Below are 15,501 nucleotides of genomic sequence, written 5' to 3' on the forward strand. Positions count from 1 at the left end.
TCTTTGAAAAACATCAGTAATATTTTCTTGTTTGAAGACAGTTAAGCGAATGGGTCCTTTTTTAAGGGGGTAATATGTATATTTAATGAGTGCGTGTACTTTTAAGACGATAGGATCGTGAATCCCTTGGACAATATTTTCGCGCTTTTCTCGGAATAAATTTCTCGGAAAATTGTGGGAGCTCAAGCCTGAGCAAACACGGTAACATTCCGCGATTACATGGAAAAACGTGCATTGGAGCAACAATTGAAAATATTAGTTTTTGTTAACTAATTGTAAGCAGATTTGTGTGACAAAAATAAGCTAAAATTATCTAGGGCAAGCGTCCTTGACGAAGCTACCTTAGCTTTTGTTCAGTTAATATTCCTTCGAGATAGAACTGACGATAGATTTTTATTCTTTGCTGACAACTTTGCCTGTTGGAATTTTACAATGGGTTCCTTGAAAATGTCAAACTGGTCCCCCCCCCCCCCACCCACAACCTGGGGATTAACACTGATGGGTGCAGTAATGTTATCAAAGTCTCCCAGAAACTAAACAAGTTCATTTACTATACATGAGTGAAGTTCTCGAAAGCAGTAAAAAGTGATGAAAAAGAAGAATTCCAGCTTATTTCATGGAACCAACTGGTGCAAGTTAGGGTTTTGCTCTTCATTTTATACCAACATACTGCTTCGGTGCATCAAATTCAAAACAATTACCGACCGTTCCAGTTTCATTGCATGCACGGAGTATATACACATGGGGTAATTTTTTATAAGTAGCTAGTAAAGATAGGAAAACGTCCCATAAAAGAAGTTTGAATACTGTAATCGCCGAAAGTTATAGTTAAAAAGTAACAGGAAACCTCAGCATGCGGTTGGTTAAGTTGTGAATTTTTGATGTATGTGTTGTGGTTCAATTTAATCCTTGGTTCAGATTTTATTTTCCTTTGTTTTTGCGTATGGTAATGTATGATAATGAGTTTGAAAAAAAGGAATATAACATTTGAACCAAGGATGAAATTGAACCACAACATATACGCAGGGAAATTTAAATTGACTATTTTCTTGTGATGTTCCAAATATGGTACTTAACAAGGTGAATATTTGAATCATGATTTTAATGATAACTATAACAAAATTCTCGAATATGATGGGCAGGCCTGATTGAAGCAATGCAGGACAGTGTTTGTGTCATGCCTAATGTAGCTGGACAGTATGCATCATTTGCGCACGTCCGGTATACTTTGAAGTTCATTTCGTAATGCATTTCCTTTACAAACATGTCAACTGTTATGTTTTCAAGATGGAAAAGTGTAACGCATAGTTGATTTTTGATGACTTATTTTGGTATATAATAGTTATGATTTCAGTTGATAAATTGTTGACAGTGTCTCCTCAATCATACAGCTGTAAGGATCCAAATTATTTTGAGTCAAATAGTGCTGTTATTGTAAGTGTATGGTCTGGCAGTGTTTTTATTTTTTAATGTAGATTTATTTTAATGTATATTGATTTATATTATTGTAATTGAATTTCCATCAATGATCTAACAATATACATATATATATATGCTCACTAGCTCGCTAGTTTGAGCACTCTGGTAATGGCTTAGATACTACCACATGTGTAGTATTTGGGGCGGCTTTTTAAGCTTAGCTTCCATCCTAGTCTTCAGCACTGCACTGATGAGGCCCAGAAGGCCGAAACAGTACTGTCTACTGTTAGTTATATATATATATATATACACACATAGGCAGAATAATATGGTTTTCCAAACGGTGACTTCCAGTAGAAGGATCAAAAGATACCGTGCTTCAATGTGAATTTTAGTTAAGTGTAAGATGAGGCGTCATGAAGCAAACTTCTAACTGTTCCAGCTTTTAATGTGACGTTTCGGCCTTCGGCCTTCTTCAGATTGGAACAATATTTACAAGTTAAAAAAGAAAACGTTAAAAATCCTAGCAAGTTTACAGATTTGCATGTATATATAAGATCAGAAAAATGTAAATATAATTACATAATGCTATAACACCTGAAATAATAGATTACATAACAAGCTAATGTCAACTTACAAGAACGCGCCGGGTGATAAGATTACAACAATGTATCTGCGAGCGCCTTAATTATTAAGTGTATAATAGTCAGTCTAATTCTGTATTGTAACAAGCTAATGGCAACTTACAAGAACGTGCAAGTGATGAGATTACAACAATGTATCTGCGAGCGCCTTAATTACTAAGTGTATAAGTGTATAATAGTCAGTCTAATTATGTATTGTAACGGATGCGATTTTTGGATCTAAATTCCCGTCTTTTAAGACCATGAGGGCTGAGTGTAAATAGCTGGGAGGTCCAATAGGCCTCTCTGGTCAATAACAACTTATCAATATACGCAGCAACCCCCTGGCTAGTAATTTGTTCGATGACGATAAAATTAATTTCGGAAATTTCGTGCCTAGTACAATTAAAATGGACTGCAAGCTCACACGTCTTTTTGTTGGTGAGCATGGATGATTTGTGATTGCGAAAACGTACTTTAGATTCTGTTGTGGTGGAACCTACATACTGCAATTTGCATTTATTGCACGAGGCCAAGTAAACAACGTTTTTGGAAGAGCAAGACAATTTTTGCTTTATCTTGTAGACTCGGCTTGTGGAAAAGCTTTTAAATTTGGAATCTTGAATTAAAAAATTTTTGCAAAGATCACAACGAGTACAACATTTGAAGCACCCTCCCATTTCGTTCTCTGCCTGGTTTGCCCCGTTGTCGCCACGAAATTTAGATGGTGCTAAAATATCTTTGAGATTTTTGGTACGGCGATATGCTGGAAAAATCGATTTAGATGGAAAAACTTCAAGTAATTCGGGCGACGATCTCAGAAGATGAGCATGTTTCTTGATAACTCTCTGAATATCAGGCAGGATAGGATTGTAGTCAAGAACTAACGGGAAAACTCTCTTGACAGGCTTGGCTTTTTTCTTAAGCAATTCTAATCTCAATACTAAGTGCTTTGTCGAATTGTTTGTCTACTAAAGCTGCATTATAGCCCTGGGACTTAAGATACCCTTTGTATTCAGCACACCTCTTGTTAAGAAAATCGTCAGAGGAACAATTACGTCTAATTCGTAGAGCAACCCCATAGGGAATAGCCCTTTTACAATGTGCCGGATGAGAACTTGAAAAAGGTAAATAAAGGTGACTATCTGTAGGTTTAGCATAAATATCTGTCTTAATAAAACCTTGCTGGAGGTGCAAAGTGAGATCCAAGACATTGAGGGTATGCTCCGAATAAACCAGCTCAAACTTGATGGTGGGATAAAGAGAATTGATGTATTCAGTAAACTCTAACAATTTAGGTAAACCATGTGGCCAAATATTGAAAACATCATCTCTATAGCGCCACCATAACATGGGTTTCACGGCACCTTCAGATTTAGCTTTCTCATCAATCAAACCCATTGTCAAGTCGGCATAACTACAAGCGTTTTTGGGCCCCATGGCTGTACCGTGTTTTTGCACAAAATTTTTTCCAGAAAATTGACAATTGTTGGTCTGGAGACAAATTTCAATAGCCTCTACAATGCAATCGGTTGATGGAAACTTATCAGATCTAGAATCAAGAGCTTTTCTAACAGCTGAAATTCTTAAATTATTGTCAATGTTGGGAAACATAGCGACTACATCCCAAGACACCAGCAAGCACCCAGGTGGTAAGGGGCCTTTCTCGGAATTGAGAATTTCGATCTTGTTAATGAAATCTGTAGTATCTTTAACAAATGAAGGTAAATTTTGAGCTAGGGGCTTTAGATAAAATTCAGTAAAGGCCGAAAGTCTTTCGATTGCCGTTCCCCAACAAGATGTAATTAGGCGGAGAGGGTTGCCTTCCTTATGCGATTTTACATTGCCAAAAGCCACTCCCGGTTTTGGTTCCAAATTGGCAACCCATGTGGCAATCTCTTGACTAATTTGGCCTTTACCTAACCAATCTCGACCCCAATTTTTGATCTTTTCAAAATGCTCCATGGTAGGGTCATAGTTAAGTTTATCATAATGGAGATTGTTGTTAAGTTGCTCAAACATCTTATCCTGATATTCATTCTTAGAAGCAATAACAAATCTGGATCCCTTATCTTGAATTCTAAACACATTATCACTAGATTTAAGTTTACTTAAGGCTAACCTTTCCTCTTTCGTCAGATTGTCTTTGGCTCTTCTTAAGTTTTTGGGCTCAAGAATGTCTTTCTTAACATTGTTTAAGAAAAGTTCGACTTCAGGAAAGCTGGACTTTGGAGGCATCCAATTGCTAGTAGAAGGGATTGATGGAAGTCATTCATCTACTGTTTGGTTACTTTCGTCAGAATCTTTGCCATGATGGAATACAGCAAGACGAATTCGTCTCTCGAATTTGTCCAAGTCATCGATGGTTTTTTGCCAGTTAACATCTTTAGGCGCCGGGCAGAACGCTGGCCCCCTCGCCAGAAGGGATTGTTCAGTCTCCGAAAGTTCACCAGATGTTAAATTGATGGGTTGTAAATCCGGTAGATTCTCATCGTTAGCAAGCGGTAAACTGGCTTGATGCGGATTGGGGTGTGGTGCCGTTCTTCCTAGGAGATTTCTAGTGAAGCGCCGTTTTCTGCTCCTGGATTGTCCAGTTCGGTGGTTATGGTGGACTTCTTCTTGTGGTGGATTGTAGGGTGTGGCCAATGTATATTTACGACGGGCTTTCTTTAACAGATCAAATTCTAATCTCTCCATATGTCCCCGTGCTGTTCTCCAAATTGTTTTAGCAGCAGTTTTGTCATAGTTCTCAAAAAGTTTTTCGCGTTCAAAGTTTAACTGCCTTTGTAACGATTTTGTTTTAGACCATGCTGCTTCAGAAACTTCCCGCAGGATGTTAGATGAGGCTGCAAGCAGATGTTGTTTGCAGGATTCTTGTAAGTTGCCATTGTCTTTAACAAGTTGAAGGTCAAACTTTATATATATATAAAGTTAAGATGCTTCGAGCCAACAGGGATGCCACGCGCCAGAAGGATCCAAAAGGATTCGTAGTCCAAACCTCGAGTAATGAAATTTGTAGGCAATTGTGGAAAACGAGGACGGACAACTTCGAGCGAAAAAAATATATATATACAGTAAAAAATCTAAGAAATCTAAAAAAAAGTTTAAAAATTTAATAAAAATAAACGTTTCGGTCAAAGACCTTCATCAGTTGCAGTGCAAGTGAATAATAAATTACAATAACCTTAAATAAGTTTACAGTGTAAAAAATGACATCATATTACAAAGATGATTACATAACAGGGCGTGGTAACACATGAAAACGAAAAAATTAACCAATGATAAACAATCGGTGATTACTAAGTGAGATACTATGACAATGCGGTACAAAACTCAAAAGACACAAACCAAATAAGAATAAATAATCGAATATAATACAAATAAGATTAATATCAAAAAAGTAACGCGATTCGTCGAGTCAGCCGAAAGTGTGAAGGGACCCACGTGTAAAATATTCAATGTTCAAAAAAGGCGGTCCCAAAATCCCCAAACAAAGCCCTTGAAACTATGCCGCGGCAAGGCACAACAGGCGCCCTAAACAGGGCCCTTAAACAACAATAATGTAATAAATTCCCCGATGGGGGCCCCTGAGAAAACCTAGCGCTAACAAAGCTAACAAGATCCAAGGTCAGGGCCTTTGAACACCTGAACTAAGATAACCGCCAAATTTGCAAGTTATTTTTGCGCTAATTGTAGTTTATTCTTTTTTTCGAGTGGAATTCCTGACGTTTGTTCAAGCCAAAAGGTGCCAGAGAGAACAACTGTGCACTCCAATATGCCTCTTTAGTGATTAAAAGCTTTTCGATGTTACTTGTATTGTTTGCATTTATCTGCACTTGATCAATACACTGGAAAGAAAAGTCGTTTAAGTCGTGCGGTGTTCTGTTGAAATGCACCGCTACCTCCAAGTCTTTTTCTTGGTCAGCATAGCAGACTTGTGGTTGCGAAATCTAACTCTAAAATCTGTTGTTGTAGAGCCAATGTATTGTAAGTTACATTTCTTACACGAAGCCAAATAAATGATATTTTTTGAATCACAGGAAAGTTTCAATCGTATCTTATAGCTCTTGCCTGTTTGAAAACTTTGGAAAGAATTTGATTCAACAAAGTAGTTGCGACAGAGATCACATCTTGTTCTTTTGCATTTAAAGCAACCCTTAACCTCAACAACCTCTTCAACCTTAGTGTTAGAGCCATAACGAGATGGCGCTAACAACTCCTTAAGGTTTTTAGATCTTCGAAAAGAGGCTATGATGGAATTTGGCGGAAAAAATTCTTTTAATTTGGGGTTGGATTCCAAAATACCTAGGTGTTTTCTGATGGTGCGACCAACATCAGGTAAATTAGGATTAAATGTTGTTACAAATGGAAACAATTTCTTCTCAGCTTTGGCACGAGTTCTAAGTAAGTCAGTTCTAGATGTAGTTAAGGCTTTAGAAAATTGATCTTCCACTAGTTTTGTGGGATAACCCTGATTGACTAGATAACCCTTGTATTCAGTTGTTCTCTCGGCAAGAAATACTTGTTCAGAGCAGTTTCTCTGTAACCTAGTTGCTATGCCATAAGGGATAGCCTTAAAAACGTGTTTGGGGTGAGCACTTGATGGTGGAAGATACAAGTGGCTATCAGTTGGCTTTGAATAAACGTCTGTCTGAATGAAACCCCCGATGAGATGTAAAGTTAAATCTAGCACGTGAAGCTCGCGTTCAGAAAAAACTAATTCAAATTTAATGGTAGGATATAGGGAATTTATAAAGTCAGTAAACTCATGCAGTGCAGGAAGGCCTTGTTGCCAGAGATCAAAAACATCGTCACGGTATCGCCACCATAAAGTCGGCTTTATGGGGCCAGAAAATTTAGCTTGATAATCTATTTCCCCCATGGCAAGATCCACGTAACTACAGGCGTTCTTTGGGCCCATGGCTGTGCCATGAATTTGTAGGAAAAAGTTTTCCTTAAAAACCGAGTGATTGCTCTTCAAACAAATTTCTACTGCTTCTAAAATGCAATTAGTGGATGGAAGCTGGTTTTCTCTGGCATTCAGTGCCTTCTTCACTGCAGTAAGACCGAGTTGATTATCTATGTTAGGGAACATTGACACAACATCCCAAGAAACTAAAAGGGTGCCTTCGGGAAAAGGGCCACTCCTGTTAAGATCCTCAATTCTATTAAGTAAATCGGTCGTATCCTTGATGAAAGATGGCAACTTACGAGCCAACGGTTGCAAGTAAAATTCACTGAAGGCTGAAAGATTTTCTATGGCCGTACCACAACACGATGTGATAAGCCTGAGTGGATTCCCTGCTTTGTGGGTTTTAATATTACCGAAGGTGACCCCTGGTTTGGCTTTTTTGTTAATTATCCAATTAGCTAATTGGTCTGAAATTTCACCTTTTCTGACCCATTTGTTGCACCAACTTTCAACTACAGCCAAATGCCTATATGTAGGATCTTCCTGTAAGGATTTATAATGGAGCTGGTTATGAAGCTGGCCAAACATTTTATCCTCGTATTCCCCTTTATCAATTAAGACGAAACGAGAACCCTTATCTTGTATCCGAATTACTACATCAGAATTTCTAAATTGCTTTAACGCAACCCGTTCCCCTTTGGTTAAATTATCTCTAGCTGATTTAATGTTGCGAGGGTTTATCAAATCACGCCTAACACTAGATAGAAAAAGTTCAAGTTCTGGATACCTTGATGGCGGTGGCTTCCATTTCTTTTCCTTTGGGACTTGAGGAAGGTGACTAGGTGGTTCTTGGCTATCCTCAGGATTGCTTTCAATGAAAAATACTGCTGTCCGCAAGCGGGCTTCAAAAGCTTCCAAATCATCATATACACGCTGCCAATCAACATCTTTTGGCATGGGGCAGAAAGATGGTCCTTTCTTGAGTAGATTGGTTTGGTCTTGATTGATGGACTGGCTTGAAAGGTTGATGGGATCCAACTGATCTGATTCGCTAGCAGTCGTTCTAACAGGCCTCCTGCGCTTTCGACGAAAAAGTTTTCATTTCCTCAGTAGCCTGTGTAGCCCGTGGAAACGACGGTTTTGTGTGGCGGTTATAGTGGGTAGATCTATGGTGTTACTGGATGAAAGTAATTCCTGATCTAACGGAATTGTTTTTAACAACTTTTTTTGCTCGCGTTCTTTCAAAATGCAAAGTAGGTTGAAGTTTTCCGTTTTCAGGCCATTCCAGATATAGTTCGCAGAGCCAGAATTAATGGATGAGAAGATTTGTTCCCTACAGGATTGGAGCTTTCGTTGTAGACAATCGACTTTGTTCCGCGAGGCTTGTAAGACAGCAACGCAAAGTTCCCTTGACGTTCGTTGGAGTGAAAGCTTACAAAGCTTCACGAGGTCAACATCATCGACGTTGAGTGCCAAATTAAAATTCAAACTAAAACCAGCCGGGATAACATTGTTATCCAAGCAGTTCATAAGAAAAGTACAATGGTGTTGGTATCTGGACAGTTTGTCCCAGACACGTGCTGCTTGTGCTACCGTGGAATTAAGTAATGGCATCTCTGGATCAACTTGGGCAGATGATTCACAGGCGGATGAAAGCTGGATACAAGGTGTTAATAAAAAGTTAAGATGCTTCGAGCCAACAGGGATGCCACGCGCCAGAAGGATCCAAAAGGATTCGTAGTCCAAACCTCGAGTAATGAAATTTGTAGGCAATTGTGGAAAACGAGGACGGACAACTTCGAGCGAAAAAATATATATATACAGCAAAAAATCTAAGAAATCTAAAAAAAGTTTAAAAATTTAATAAAAATAAACGTTTCGGTCAAAGACCTTCATCAGTTGCAGTGCAAGTGAATAATAAATTACAATAACCTTAAATAAGTTTACAGTATAAAAAATGACATCATATTACAAAGATGATTACATAACAGGCCGTGGTAACACATGAAAACGAAAAAATTAACCAATGATAAACAATCGGTGATTACTAAGCGAGATACTATGACAATGCGGTACAAAACTCAAAAGACACAAACCAAATAAGAATAAATAATCGAATATAATACAAATAAGATTAATATCAAAAAAGTAACGCGATTCGTCGAGTCAGCCGAAAGTGTGAAGGGACCCGCGTGTAAAATATTCAATGTTCAAAAAAGGCGGTCCCAAAATCCCCAAACAAAGCCCTTGAAACTATGCCGCGGCAAGGCACAACAGGCGCCCTAAACAGGGCCCTTAAACAACAATAATATAACAATAATATATATAAACGTTTGATAAAGCAAGGACGGACAACTTCTGACGGTAAAAAAAGTTAAAAAGTTAAAAATTTAATAGAAAAACATTTCGGTCTTAGACCTTCATCAGTTACAAGAGAAAAAGGACGAAAACTAAGTTTAAATACGGTTACAGTGTGGGAGATTACGTAACGAAATGAAAAATACAATATTGTGCTATTAATACATCGTGATTAATACAATACAGGAAGAAAATGCAAAACGAGAAATACAATGCTGTACTATAAATTGCGTCATACAGGGTGATAATTAATAGACCAAACGAAAAGAATACAATACTGTGCATAAATTACATTATAGAGCATGATAATTGTAGAACTAGGTTAAATTCAACCTAAAAACTAAAAGAGTTAAAATAGATAAAACGGACTCTTGCAATGCGGTAAATATAAAAGAAGAAACCTACGTTTACGCTGGACAAGGTTAATAACAAAATCCCAAATCGAGGCCTTTGGAGCATTAAAGGGTTGACAAACAACAAAATCCCTGGAGGGGCCCTTAAACAATAAGCTGTAATAAGATCCCAGGCAGGGCCTTTGAGCATACCTAACACCCAAAAAGCTGACAAAATCCAAGGAAGGGCCTTTGAACTGCCTTATGGCGCGAACGCATATTTACACAAGAGAAAGTTAATTATAACAAATTCTGTTTTTGGAGTGAAATTCTTTTCTTTTATTTAAGCCATGGGGAGCCAAAGAGAACAGTTGAGCACTCCAATAAGCCTCTTTCATAATTAAAAACCTTGAATGTATTACTGTCTAGTACACAGTACTACCTGACATGGCGTGACATGTCAACCCAGACTGGGATTCTAAGCACTTTTGACTCAAAAAAGCTTTGGACTGTTCCTGCAAAAGAACAGTATCTGCCGTCATATTTTAAAGGGCTCTGTAACGAATACCTGTCGTCAGAGAATCCACGCAGGGTATTTCCAGTTGACGTTAGTGTAACTGTATCCTATTTTCAAAGGTGTTCAAAGGCTGCGCCTCGTGAGTCCACAACATTTTGACCACTGTGATGACGCATACTCGTTGTCAATGAGAGTACAGACCACGCTAAACCACATTTCGATTTGTTTTTTACCATAATTTCGTTCATGATGGCTCAACAGGAATTAGTAGTGTAGCTTAACAATACAGTCATACTTAATACTATCTCCTTATTTATAACTAACATTCATTTTGAAATCAATGGTGATCCTTGCAACCTAATTGACTCTCAGCAGTGTGATTTAAAACTTATAACTGAAACTCTGGTTTACTTTGTGCAGAGACAGAAGAAAGAAGAAAAGCGTCGCTTCCAAAGAAAGTAACAAAAGGTACTTAGAGGAGTTTTTATATGACGTTTAAAGATAAAGAAATTTAAAAAACAGAATCTGTATTCTATATTTCATAATTATTAGTTTTAATCAACGTGATCACAGAAACTCGGGTTTACGCTGTTTGTGGTTGGATCACATATTAAAGATTCCGTAGGAGGTGAATAAGAGGGATCAGTGCGAGGAAAAGTAAATTCCTTTCAATTCATTTATTTCATAGAAAAGAAAAAGAAAGCAGATTCCCTTCTGGATGGTTTGCATCAAGGGATCCTCACCGGTGAGCATAGAACTGTTGACGTTTAAAAGATTTGAAAAGATGCTGTCATAACGATTTTTTTCATAGGCTCTTTGTTAGTTTGGAAGGGAAGGAAGGATTCTTTCGCTGCGAAAATAATTATTGATTGCTTGCCAGGTGTAAATAAATAGTCTCACTCAATTATTGCGTAGCACCAAAACCATATATTTAGGAGAATAATCATGTTGAAAAGAAAGAAAACCAAACGGAGAGGGAAAATGCAATGCCGTTCGGCGAATAATGATTCTTGAGTTCAGTGTATCTGGACTTGTAAATGTAAATGTAAAGAAATAAATGTAAATTTAATGCAAATTTAATGTCAAACACAGGGAGTGCTTTTGACTAGCTACTTAAAAAAGTCCATAAAATCTCATTGGTTGAAAAGTTGACAGTTTGACAGCTGAGAGTTTGCAGAAATTAAAATTTTATCCGTCTGTACTCTTATCGATGATAAAAATGAGCCAATCAGCGCACGAGAAATTGGACAGTTATTGTAAAACAAATATTTTCGCTCGCGCGTGATTGGTCTAAGCACGTCACCTGACCGAATATCTCACAGCTAAAACCAGGGAATATCCGAGAATATTCCCCAAGTTTCAAAACTGCGCATGTTGCGAAAAACGATTTGAAGGATAATAAAACACAGTAGCCTCTGTTAGGCGCGAAAATATGCTCTGGTATTTGTCCTTGGACGTTATCTGTTCCTCGAAGCTCACAGTTTTCCTCTAGCTACGCTCTCGGAGAACTATTCGCTTTTCAGATAATGTCCGCGGACAAATATCCTAGCATATTTTCGCTCCAAATGGAGGCTATTGTTTATATATTACATTTCTTGGTAAAAGGTCAACAGTAGCTTACAATTTATGCTAACTTTGCAATTTTTTGTTCAATTTTCAGAGAAGAGGAGGAGACTGCCAAAATAAGATGTCAATAAATGCCAATGAAGTTGTCGATGAAAGTGTATTGCCATTACTTTTCCACTGTGATATTCTTTCGTATGTAAAAAAACTGAGCCAAAGCACGCATACCGATCCCATATAAACAAAGTTTAGACGAGGTTTAACAAAACCACGGTCTAAATCGATTCAATCTGGCACATCCAAGAATGTAAGCCCAGGCAGGCATGTAGCACAGACTACTACAATATTCATTCCTTATGAAAAATCCAACTATGAACAGATATAGAAGTTTATTTGTTACCTTCAGCGATGGTCTAAGTTAGACTCCGGTAAAATACTCCACCCTATAAATCCTTCTCATACATAAAACATCTCATACAAGGGGTGGTTATCAGAGAGATTAAAATTTTCGTTTCAGGCGTTTTATACCCGTTTGTGGATCTAGAATGTGTGTCACATCCTTAGCATGTTTATCCTGCCTATGTGGTAGGTGTCATTTATTTACCCACCAAATGGGAAGAGCTCTAGGAGTTCGTAACGTGTAATTGTATCGAATATCGATTTGGACGTTTTTGTGAGGGGAGGAAAAACGAAAATTCAACCAGTCGGACCAAGGACGGGATATTGATACCAAACACAAACCACGGGTGTCAATCAATTAGTAAATAAACCCCTTCGAGCGGCTGGTATGTAGCCTGAAAAAGTCCGCGGCTGAGAGATTTCCGAAAAATGAAAAGCGAAACTTCAAGGCCAAATGTGAAATGCCGAAGAGATTATCAGCCAACATACCAGAAAGGAGTTTATTTATTTTATAACCCTCCCATTAATTTTCATATCGAACTTGCACCGCTCGTAAAAAGCCAGTATTGATCTGAAGACGAATTGGCGCGATTGTTGAGAGTTAGTTAACTTGATCGGCTTAACTTAATTTCCGCTGCAATTAGACCAAAACTTGACAGACTGTGAAGTGAAATGAACCCTTACAGTGCCCCTTAAATGAATTCGAAATACCCGAAAAACTTGGCGCTCTTAAGCTTTCCGGTTCGTATTTTGTTGAAACAACATTTGAGACCAGCTTTCTAATGTCACTATCGCTAGATTATACAAAACAAGGTCGTTCTTCTTCCATGTAAAATAAAGATGATAACTGAAACTCACTTGCTGGCCTTTTTCCCGCAGACATTGTTTTTCTTTTCAGTGGAAATCAGAGGAGGAGTACAAATATCGACTTAAACGGGGGTTGTTGCACGATAACTGTCCACCACGCGACATAAAGTGGCCAACAAAATCGCGCGAAAATTAATGGGTGGGTTAGAATGGAAGATATTTCCCTCGCTATAACAATCACGGTAGTTGTATGCACCGGGCGCCGGTGCATAGAACTACTGTGATTCTCAAAGGGGAGAAACAGGCGTCCATTCATCAACGACGCTTATTGGACAATCCGCCAATCTCAAGTTGTGAGTGTAGAATAGCGTCAAGGATCCTATGTGCTTGCGTCAACACTTCAACGTTGCATTTTATTTTACCATGGACCATTAAACTACAAAGTTCTTTAAGAAAAGCTTTTGAATTCGTTAAATACAACAAAACACCTCTTGATTTCTCCTTATTGATTTTTTCGTAGAGCAGCATTGCTTTTTAAACCATTGTTTTTTTTAATTTGCGCCTATCGTTTTAATAATCCTGGGGAATTTGAATATAGTCATCTTCCTGTACCAGAATTACATTAAAAATTTCCTCCGCTTGCTCAAAAAGCCGAAAAATCCTGATTATGAGAAGTTACACTTGTTTTTCGCTTTTTCGACTGATGAAGGGTTTCAAAGTGTTCTGCGGCTGTGCACAAGCACCTCAAGTAAGTCAAGCATCTCAAGTAAGGAAAGCATCTCAAGTAAGACAAGCATCACAAGCAAGTCAAGCATCTCAAAGTTGCTTGAGGTGCTTTGCATACTTGAGGTGCTTTGCTTGATCTCTTTCGAAAGAGAACACTGAATCAAAGTCAGTACATGCAGAATGTAGAGGAAGAAATAAACTACTTTTTCAGTGATCTCTTTCGATTGTCTAGGTGCCTGTAAGGTGCTAAACACAATATTTATTTCCTCCTTATCGTACATTCAACAGCAATAGCTTGCAGCGTCTTGTAGCTCTAGAAAAATACGCAATGAGTCCACCTCCCCCTTTGGTTCTGTCTCTGCGATACATATGGTATCCTTGTAGTCTAAAGTGGTCGTCGAAATAAGAACTGTCAATTTTGGTTTCAGATACATAAGTATTTGCGCTTTAAAATAATCATTGAACAATTTTAGTTACTCAAATTTGTTTTGTACGCTGTTAATGTTCAAGTGTGCTACAAAAGCATTGTGTGAGTTGTTTTTTCGTTCTGCAATAATCGAGCTCTCCTGGGGATTAAGAGGTACATCATTACCATATAATTCATCTTCAATTTCGTTGCCTTCCATCCAAGAACTTGATAACCGTGTGCCCATTTGCGTGTTTAACTCTATTTAAACGGAAGATTCACATTCGCGAATGGAAGATAACACCATGAACATGTCTGAGCGAAGTCGGGAAAATCTAAGTAACATCGTCTTGACGGCTGTCTTTGTAAGACCGACACATGTAGCGTGCGCCCATGTATTAAAACCAGAGCACAAAAGGGCGTAAGATGTCATTGAGAAGCAATAACAATGTGTTGCTCCTCCCTTTTTACCCTTCTCTGAGCGTGGCATTTCTAGTGAATAAGGTGACGGAATCAAAAATCTTTAGAGCATGAAAAAAATTTTAAAAAAGCAGTTATAAAACCCTTAAAGTACGCTAAGCACCTCAAGTAAGCAAAGCACTTCGAGTGCGTAATGCATCTCAAGTAAGCAAAGTAGCTCAAGTAATCAAAGCACCTCAAGTAAGCAAAGCACCTCAAGTAAGCAAAGTAACTAAAGTAAGCAAAGCACCTCAAGCAAGCAAAGCACCTCAAGTAAGCAAAACACCTAAAGTAAGCAAAGCATCTCAAGTAAGCAAAGCACCTCAAGCAAGCAAAGAACCTCGAGTAAGAAAAGCATCTCAAGTAAGCAAAGCATCTCAAGCAAGCAAAGCACCTCTAGTAAGGAAAGCACCTGAAGTAATCAAAGCACCTAAAGTAAGCATAGCACCTCAAGCAAGCAAAGCACCTCAAGTAAGGAAAGCACCTCAAGTACGCAAACCGCCCCAAGCAAGACAAGCACCTCAAGTAAGCAAAGCACCTCCAGGAAGTAAAGCATCTCAAGTAAGCACGGCACCTAAAGTAAGCAAAGCACCTCAAGCAAGCAAAGCACCTCATGTAAGGCAAGCACCTCAAGTAAGCAAAGCACCTCAAGTACGTCAAGCACCTCAAGTAAGTCAAGCACCTCAAGAACGTAAAGATCCTCAAGTAAACAAAGCATCGCAAGTAAGTCAAGTACCTCAAGTACGTCAAGAGCCTTACGAACGCAAAGATTCTCAAGTAAGCAAAACACCTCGAGTAAGCAAAGCACCTCAAGTAGGCAAAGCACCTCAAGTAAGTCAAGCACCTCAAGTAAGTCAAGCACCTCAAGTAAGTCAAGCACCTCAAGTAAGTCAAGCACCTCAAGTAAGTCAAGCACCTCAAGAACGTAAAGATCGTCAAGTGAGCAAAGTACCCCAAGTAAGTCAAGCATTTCAAGTAAC

General features: G+C 38.4%; 1 protein-coding gene across 1 annotated transcript; it reads right to left on the reverse strand.

Annotated features, from left to right (window-relative positions):
• Window positions 1-2,963: 2,963 nt before the first annotated feature.
• Window positions 2,964-4,280, reverse strand: LOC145498573 (uncharacterized). The gene has a single exon (XM_081478479.1). It carries the CDS (start codon window positions 4,278-4,280, stop codon window positions 2,964-2,966), a length of 1,317 nt encoding a protein of 438 aa, XP_081334605.1.
• Between the last annotated feature and the right edge of the window lie 11,221 nt (window positions 4,281-15,501).

The sequence above is a fragment of the Orbicella franksi genome, chromosome 9 (assembly GCF_964199315.1).
Source record: "Orbicella franksi chromosome 9, jaOrbFran1.1, whole genome shotgun sequence".
In the NCBI taxonomy this organism is placed as follows: domain Eukaryota; kingdom Metazoa; phylum Cnidaria; class Anthozoa; order Scleractinia; family Merulinidae; genus Orbicella; species Orbicella franksi.